General features: G+C 39.5%; 1 protein-coding gene across 7 annotated transcripts in view; it reads left to right on the top strand.

Annotated features, from left to right (window-relative positions):
- The first annotated feature begins 471 nt into the window (after window positions 1-471).
- Window positions 472-9293, top strand: part of sh2b3 (SH2B adaptor protein 3) — a 286946-nt gene continuing 278124 nt past the window's right edge. For 3 of the 7 annotated variants that reach the window (XM_068054957.1, XM_068054951.1, XM_068054955.1), the window contains exon 1: window positions 472-544. In XM_068054957.1, coding sequence (XP_067911058.1) covers window positions 491-544 — 54 coding nt within the window. In that variant the 5' untranslated portion in view covers window positions 472-490. Of the gene's footprint in view, window positions 545-610; window positions 757-1296; window positions 1380-9293 lie in introns of those variants that run through there. The other 4 variants (XM_068054954.1, XM_068054952.1, XM_068054956.1 and 1 more) reach the window with 4 other exon arrangements.

Raw genomic sequence — 9293 nt, 5'->3', positions numbered from 1 at the left:
AAGTCTGCACAAGTCGATCATTATTGTCGACGTGACAAGTGAACATCTGGTAAGTCTGTTCCCAATTTCTCTTTCACTGTCAAAGATAAGCAACATTCCTAAAAAGAAAACCCGGCGAAGCTAGATAACAGTGAACTCATGTGTCCTATTCTAGTTTTCACAAACACACGTACGTCCCAATGCTTTTTTTTGGGACGCTTTTGACTAAATTGCAGCAGCTAATAAAATTGTATTGAAGCTAAGCACACACGCGATTGTACGTTTTAGTCTCTCGACCTCAACTCAGCCCCGAAATTTTCGGGATGATGCGATTCGAGTTTTATATTTTGCGGGAAACATATCCTGTGCGGGGCAGTTTGTTTTCCTTTCGTCAATAGTTTGCCCCTGGCTTCACGAAGCTGTGTGTAGAGGCCACTGTTGGACAACAAATTAAGTTTCAACTTCACTCTCCACATCTCAAATGTGCCAAACTGGTAAATTACGTAGCTATATGGTGGCGGAGCGGAATCCAATGAGTGATCGCCAGTCACAAGAAGTACAGAAGGTGAAAGATAAGTGTGTGTGTGCCTGTGTTTTTGTTGTTGATGCAGCTTTTGCTGCTTAAATGTTGACGGAATCGAGTTGAACCCATTCAACTGTCAAACTTGTCAGCGGAAATGATGAAGTTAGCGTTTTTTTTCGTGCATGGATTTCCTTCCTGAAACTGCAAGCTTTAGACAACATGGGTAAGCAAGAAAGTGAAGAATTCTGCTGCAGGTAGCGACTTCTTTTTGGAAAATATTTTAATTATATCCAAACCATTTACAGTGGCGGGTTACTATCTGTACAGCCTCCCAGTGAGAGATAATACAAACTTAGCTTTTAGTTTGCTTCTGCCCAGAGAGCTGATATAGCGGTTGCATCGCGTGTGTGGAGGTTTTGTTCCAGATATTTTCTTTTAGAAGTGAAGATTACAGTTTTACTTAAAGGAAGAACTTTATTTCTGTATCGAGACCTTAAATAGGAGTCGTGTCGAATATTTTATAATATTTGTTGGATCCAAACAGACGCGTGTGGGGACTAGAGTTAACGCTTGGGTCTCTGTGCATTGACTCACGCGTTTTGTGCCTGACTGCAGCACCACATGGTGGTGTTAAAAGCAATGTTTGGAACTCCTGCCCACTCCAGTCGCATCGTTTCTCAAACAGCGGGGCACCACTGCTGTCGATGTTTTAGTGATCTGTAGAGCGATCATGAACTGGGGAGGGGGAGGTGGGTCAAGGGGAGTCGCTGTCTATAAAGACATTTGGAGGATCCTCTGCAAAATAAGGATTTTCCATATTGTTAATGCTGGCGCTGCATTGACTGAAGTAGACCAAGTTGTTAAAGACAGTAACCAGGTGAGTGAGGTACACAGCGCTTCTTTGGCCTCCTTATCTCGAGAGACAATGGATAAGCGCCTGGAGGTGGTCAGTGGTTTGTGAAGCAGCGCCTGGAGTGGCTACTGATCTATTTAAGCACAAACGAAGGAATTGATATACTTTGTTTGATTTTATTAACCCTTGATAACCAGTGTTAACTAGAATTGTTAATGCATAAATTGTAACCTTTCTTCATATTTAATGCTTTTGGAAGTTTTCCTTAAATTGTTCTTTTAAAATCTGCTTAAATATTATAGTGACCACCACCACCTAGAACCCTTTCTGATAGCTAGAATTTACCATTGCCCACAGTCCTGAATGAAAATATGGATAAAGCAAGTGACCTCAGGCCAATGTAGTCATCATCCCTCTAGGTTCAACCAGCCCAAACAGGCACTGTATTCTGAGTTAGGGTCTGGATTTTGTAACAGCCTATACACCACCTTAGAAACTGGGCAGATTGCAACTAAGCAAGTACATTTGAACTTTCTGCAGTCTACTCGAATCCAAAATGCCAGCTGTAAGAGTTTAAAAGCAGTTTTTTAAACAAAAATTTTCTTTTAGTTAATCAGTTCTTTCTGCTGATTGCTATCCAGTCTTCTGATAAATGTGCATGTGTGAATGCTGGATAATGGGTTCGTCTTAATTGTGATGGCCTATACAGTTGAATCACCCAGTTACACTCCATGTCTGACTTCCACTTGAGCTAGAAACTGGAAGTCTGTTGGTGCCTTTTGAGACAGCCGATCAAGAGGTCGTGCCTTGAGTGATTTAGCAAACTGCTAGTGGTAAGATTCCATTATTAGCTATTCTGCCACTGAGAGTTCCTAGACAGCTTGCACCTTAGTTTGTGGACAAGAAGGTCCAATTTGAATGTTATGTAAAAGTGATCTTTAACATTCGTATTCTTGAATTCTATATTGCATTTCATGACATGTGGTTAGCAACCATACTGGTTGCAGAATGTACTGTAATTGGACTTGTGCAGCAAAGCTTGTTCTGATACCTTGTTCCACTTCCGTTTAATGTCTTTGGCTATAGGATAGTCCTGTATGGAAGCAGCGCTTGGTAAGGATGCTGAGTCATCTATGGCCTGTCGAGCCTGATAGAAGGATCAATGTGGGGGCCAGGGAAGGGGATACGGCAAAAATATTCACAAACACGTCCACAGCTGACTTTGCTACCGATCTATTCTAGCATATATATGCACATATTGGGCTTTAAAGTGACAATGTCGCCTGGGTTGTTTAGCCTTCATCAAATGGAAATCTTAACATAGGATACCAGCAAAGACTCACTACTGAGGTTTTATCAGCATATAATCTATTCATGCAGCACTAATTAGTTTCATTTTTAGATCACAACACTTAACAGTGTAAAAAAAAGTATAGAAGATTTGATACTGATCCAACATTTTGTAATTCATCTGTGCAGTAACTTTATCAATATAACTTCTCTTTGTTTTTTTGTCCTGTTCATTTGAATTTGTAATATGATTTGCCTGATTGGTAGGGTTTTTTTGTAGTACAGCTCACACACTTGAGCTGTTTTAGGTTGCTTCAAGAGCAACACAAAATATCCAGTAGTCAGCAGATCAGGATGACCTTGGGCATTGGTGTCCAAACTGCTGCTTGTGGGTCACATGCCTGTGAGATCTGGCAATATGCCTCACAAAACCTGGACAACTTGTTTCATTTTGTGCTTTTATTTCTTGTTTGCTGCTGATTTGGCCTGTTTGAATTCTATGTGTCCAGAGGTTTTCAAAAGCCAGTTCTGTATACTGTTTCATTCGTAGATTATAGATTATAACACCATGATTTAGTGATAGTTGAAACTTAAAGGGAACATTAATTTTAAACTTTTTATGTGGTTGGATAGGCTCCATGGTATGCAACTAACATAAAAAGCTTGGAACAAAAACAAATTCTGTAAATGCTGGAAATACTCTGTCAGTCAAACACAGCATCCATGGAAAAATGCAAAGTAAACTTTTCAGACGGTTGCCCTACATCAGAATTGAGTTGTATGTTTTCCCCCAGTCTCTCAGTCTGGTAGTTTTAAGAGACTAAGGTTTAGGAACAAGTGCAAATCTAATGGTCCAGTAAATCCACTTAATACTTACCTGTTATTTAAATACTACACATTCACTTTTTAATGAAAAATATTTTTACACAGAGTGGAAAAAAATCTTAAGTCCAATTCCTACAGACTAATTATAGCAACATGAGATGGTTATTCACACAATATTACTGTATTTACAAGTCATATGACTTTTTCTTCTATTATATGCATGAATTAAAAGTGGACTAGTGTAGTCAGAAGATGAGGGCACTTGGAGATACACCAGTACAGTTCAAGTGATCAGACTCTCAAGGGCACTGCCTTTGTTTTTAGAATAGGGGGTTTGTAAATTGAAATCTCCTAATGGCAGATCAAAGCATCAAGCACCTATCAGTCATGATGAATTTAATCAGTTTTTGGTTGGGATGCAAAGCAGGATACCTTGTAGCAACACAACATTCCACCTGAGGTGAAGGACAGAAGTTGTCATTAACCATCAGCAAAAGCGATAATCATTTACACATCAACATGAACAGTTCATATGACCTTCAAGACACTTTTGAAGTGGCATTTCCCAGATGATTATTCTTCTGTTGAGCCCCATGATAAAACCAAATATAAATTACAATATTGCTACAGAACTGTCTAAGATATTAACAATATCTAGTCAGAAACTAACTTTAGCAAATTTCTGAACAAAAAACAGTGCTATATTAGAGAGGATGGTGTTTAAAGGACAGATAAAAATGAAGTGCAAATTGGAAATCTAAAAAAAAATTGAAGTGGCAGAAATATGCAGCATGTCCACCTGCATTTTTAAAAAAGATACATTAATATTTCAGCTGAAGACTCTTTTGTCAGGACTGTCTTGTAGAATGTAATTATAGGACTGAGCTTGTAGCATAATTTATTTAAACTTGCGGCTCTCCCTTACTGTGCACCAGTGGTGATGTAGGTATGGGGATCTGCAGTTTCTGGTGCTCAATCTAATAGTGGAAGTGTGCAGCTACAGCAATGTCATAGAACGGTGATGGTCAAATGAGGAATGTGTGACTGAAGATCCCCCTCTCTCCCCCCACCCCAGTGGATAAATGCACTAATTCTTAACTGTATAGGATGGTCCCAGGTTTGATATCAGGTCTGTCTTGTGCTTGCTGATCTCAGTAGGGGTGCTGGAGTTGGTCTTGGCACTTCTGGGCTACAGATGGAGGGAAAAATCAGCTAGGGTTTCTACTGCTGACCACTATCCTGTGGGCATGTGTGGACACAATGAGAACAGCATTGTCTAAGGTGGCCATTGAATAGCCCACTGACACTCACTACTTAAGCTCCTACTTAGGTGAGGTACAAAAGGGCAGCGGGTGCCCTTGAAACCATAATGTAGCATGAAACAGTGCTTTCAGGAAAGAAGGGATGAAAATTGAGGAACGCTTTTTTTTTAAAAAGGCTGAAGTTTAAGGCTGCCTCAGTTGGTATAGCTATCGGGATACTACGTTTGGCTTTAGTGTAGGTTAAAGACAGGAAATTGCCTATATTTCCTGCTTACAGTTGTTTAAGTAGCTCTACAGTGCTCACGTGTAGACATTGAGTGTGAACAGGATTGGGCACAGCTGTAGTGACTACTATGGTTTAGTAGCCTGCCAGAACTGTCCAGGTGCACACAAGACTAATGATCCTTTTGTAAGCTACTAGAGGGCTTCTGCCCCATGTGGAATATATCAACATGAGTTAACATTTTCAGGATACGAGAGGTTCACTGTGAAAATTATGTAATATTGAAATGAATACTGAAACTTTGTGTGTCTGCTTTAGCAATTTACACTATTGGGATTATATTGCACTATGTGATAGTGTAAAACAAGATGCTTCTACTTAATTCATAAGCCATAATTTATTAAGTTGTTTTGTGGTGAAATTACTTCACCCCCCGCTCCACCCCCAACCTCCACACACACATCCTGTCATCTCTTGGTGATCCTATTTGTCCAACAAGATGTATTTACTTTTGCCTTAAAGCGGCATTTCTTTTACAAGTTTCTCATTTTAGTTCAAAACTTAAATATTGGATGAAAGCGTTCATACCTCTCAGCAGTTTATGGGTTTAAGCCCCACCCCAGAACTTGAACACATAGTTCTCTTCTCAAGGGCAATTAGGGATAGGCAACAAATGCTGGCTTTGCCAGTGACACATCCAAAGAACAAATTTTTAAAAAAAACTTGATTTGGGCCTATATTTTGGTACAGTTTTTAAGGACTGCAACCCATATAAGAACATAAGAACTAGGAGCAGGAGTAGGCAATTCAGCCCCTCAAGCCTGCTCCGCCATTCAATACGATCACGGCGGATCTCATCGCGGCCTCAACTCCACTTTCCTGCCCATTCTCCATAACCCTTCAACCCATTACTAATTAAAAATTTGAGTATCTCCTCCCTAAATTTACTCAATGTCCCGGCATCCACTGCACTCTGGGATAGTGAATTCCACAGACTCAGAACCCTTTGAGAGAAGTAATTTCTCCTCATCTCTGTTTTAAATCTGCTACCCCTTATCCTAAAACTATGACCTCTTGTTCTAGATTGCCCCACAAGAGGAAACATCCTCTCTCCGTCTACTTTGTCAATCCCCTTAATCATCTTAGATCTCCTCTCATTCTTCTAAATTCTAGAGAGTAAAGGCCTAAACTGCTCAATCTCTCTTCACAAGACAAACCCCTCATCTCTGGTTTCAATCTAGTGAACCTCCTCTGAACTGCCTCCAATGCAACTACATCCCTCCTCAAATAAGGGGACCAAAACTGTATGCAATACTCCAGGTACTGTCTCACTAATGCCTTGTACAGTTGCAGCAACACTTCCCTACTTTTATACTCTATTCCTTTAGCAATAAATGCCAAAATTCCATTTGCCTTCCTTATTACCTGCTGCACCTGCATACTAGTTTTCTGTGATTCATGCACAAGGACACCCAGATTCCTCTGCACCGAAGCACTCTGAAGTTTCTCTCCATTTAGGTAATTTGCCTTTTTATTCTTCCGACCAAAATGGATAATCTCACACTTATCAATGTTAAACTCCATCTGCCAAATTTTGGCCCATTCACCTAACCTATTCATATCCATTTGTAAATTTCTTATTTCTTTGTTGCAACTTATTATCCCACCTATTTTAGTGTCATCTGAAAATTTGGCTATAGTACCTTCTATCCCCGTATCCAAGTCATTAATATAGATTGTAAGTAGTTGGGGCCCAAGGACCGAACCCTGTGACACCCCACTAGTTACATCTTGCCAACCAGAAAAAGACCCATTTATCCTGACTCTCTGTTTTCTGTTGGTTAGCCAATCCTCTATCCAAGCCAATAAATTGCCCCTAACCCCATGTGATCTTATCTTGTGTATTAATCTTTTGTGCGGCACCTTATCAAATGCCTTCTGGAAGTCCAGATATACTCCATCTACAGGATCCCCATTATCCACTTGTTACATCTTCAAAGAACACTAGCAAATTAGTCAAACACAATTTACCCTTCATAAAACCATATTGACTCTGATGGATTGCGTTTTGACTTTCTAAATGTCCTGTTATTACTTCCTTAATAATGGATTCTAACAATTTCCCAATGACAGATGTTAAACTAACTGGTCTATAGTTTCCTACTTTCTGCCTCCCTCCCTTTTTGAATAAGGGCGTTATATTAGCGTTTTTCCAATCCACTGGAACCTTTCCCGCATCCAGGGAATTTTGAAATATTCTAACCAATGGATCCACTATCTCCATTGCCACTTCCTTTAAGACCCTAGGATGTAGGCCATCAGGCCCTGGGGACATGTCTGCCTTCAATCCCAATTGTCGCTCAGTACTTTTTCCCTAGTGATGATGATTGTTCTAAGTTCCTCCCTTTCTATAACCTCTGCATTACCTGTTACTATTGGGATGGTACTAGTGTCCTCTGCTGTGAAAACAGGCAAAATACTGATCTGGTGTCTCCGCCATTTCTGTGTTCCCCACTATTAATTCCCCAGGGGCGGCACAGTGGCGCAGTGGTTAGAACCACAGCCTCACAGCTCCAGCGACCCGGGTTCAATTCTGGGTACTGCCTGTGTGGAGTTTGCAAGTTCTCCCTGTGTCTGCGTGGGTTTCCTCCGGGTGCTCCGGTTTCCTCCCACATGCCAAAAGACTTGCAGGTTGATAGGTAAATTGGCCATTATAAATTGCCCCTAGTATAGGTAGGTGGTAGGGAAATATAGGGACAGGTGGGGATGAGGTAGGAATATGGAATTAGTGTAGGATTAGTATAAATGGGTGGTTGATGGTTGGCACAGACTCGGTGGACCGAAGGGCCTGTTTCAGTGCTGTATCTCTAAACTAAACTAAACTAAACAGTCACATCCTCCAAGGGACCAACATTCACTTTAGCTACTCTCTTCCCTTTTATATACTTATAGAAGATTTTGCTATCCGTTTTTATATTTTGTGCTAGTTTTCTTTCATAATTTACCTTTGCTCTTTTTGTTACTTTTTTAGTAACCCTTTGTTGATCTTTAAAAGTTTCCAAATCTTCCAGCCTGCCACTGGCCTTTGCAGTATGGTTTGCCTTAATTTTTGTCTTTATGTTATCCTTAACTTCCTATGATTGGTTGTGAAGCGCTTTGGGATATCCTGAAGTTGTGAGAAGCACAATATAAGCACTAGTTCTTTCTTATGGTGAGACATTAAATTGCAGCCCAGTCTGGTTGTTCTGGTGGTTCAGGCAACTATAAAGGACTCCTCAACATTGCTAGAAGAGCAGGGTGTTCTGCTGATGTCCCGGCTAACATTTTTGCCTCAACCAACACCATCAAATACAACTTAACTAATCATTCATTTAATTATTGTTTCTGTGACCTTTCTGTGCATATATTGGCTTCTTTATTTGCCTACATAACAACATTTCAAAAGTAATTCATTGTATGTAAAACTTCTTGAGAAATTCTGAGGACATCAGAAGGCACTATATAAATATCTTATTTCCTAAACACTTCCAAACTAGCTTTGCAGCTAACAGTAAACCAGATGCCAAATCTATTTTTTAGATAAAACTTTTTTTTCTCCAAGTTGATTGCTGTTTGTAGTTAGAACTGTCAGTCAGCAATGTGGGTGTGACCAAAAGCATAGGTAGCAGTCATTTCCAAAATGGAGAATGAATCCATGCCAATAAAAATCTGTGGCACTAAGCATACATTTACAGTAAACAAATTTATGACAAAAAGTTCATTGTTTAATTCTCTAAGGACGGCAATAGCATTTATGCAGCAACTTTTTTAACAAAGTCATAAAGCCAGACGAGTGTTTTTAATTATCCCAAGAGTACTATGAATCCAAAGAATATTATTTGGTTCTGTGCATTATTTCTGCAACTGGTCTTAATGTTCACTCTCCTATCACAAATATATATATTTTTTAGTGGTCTTATATATTTGTATAATAAATACTAACCATAGCACAAATCCATAGGGCAGGGAAATTGCTCATCACACTTCCTTCCATCGTACTTGAATTTCTGATTGGCTTATGTATCACCATATCCATAACAAGTAACAAATGATTGTTAACTGATGCTGCTAACCACAAATGCAACAGAGCAAGTAGGAAAATTAACAATAGACAAGCAACAAACATTTACTGATGAATTGTCACATAAAGCATCAAAAATGTACCAATGACCAACTAGCAAGCACCAAAAAAGCCAACTAATATAGTTGCTCGAAATATCTTTTTGAAAATATTTTCCGTGGCATCTTCGATCCTCAGGAACTCTGGAATACAGTACAAATTTAATTTTTAACATAAAT

Source organism: Heterodontus francisci, chromosome 23, assembly GCF_036365525.1.
Source record: "Heterodontus francisci isolate sHetFra1 chromosome 23, sHetFra1.hap1, whole genome shotgun sequence".
In the NCBI taxonomy this organism is placed as follows: Eukaryota; Metazoa; Chordata; class Chondrichthyes; order Heterodontiformes; family Heterodontidae; genus Heterodontus; species Heterodontus francisci.
The sequence above is the reverse complement of the archived record's forward strand: the minus strand, read 5'-3'. Positions and strand labels throughout refer to the sequence as shown.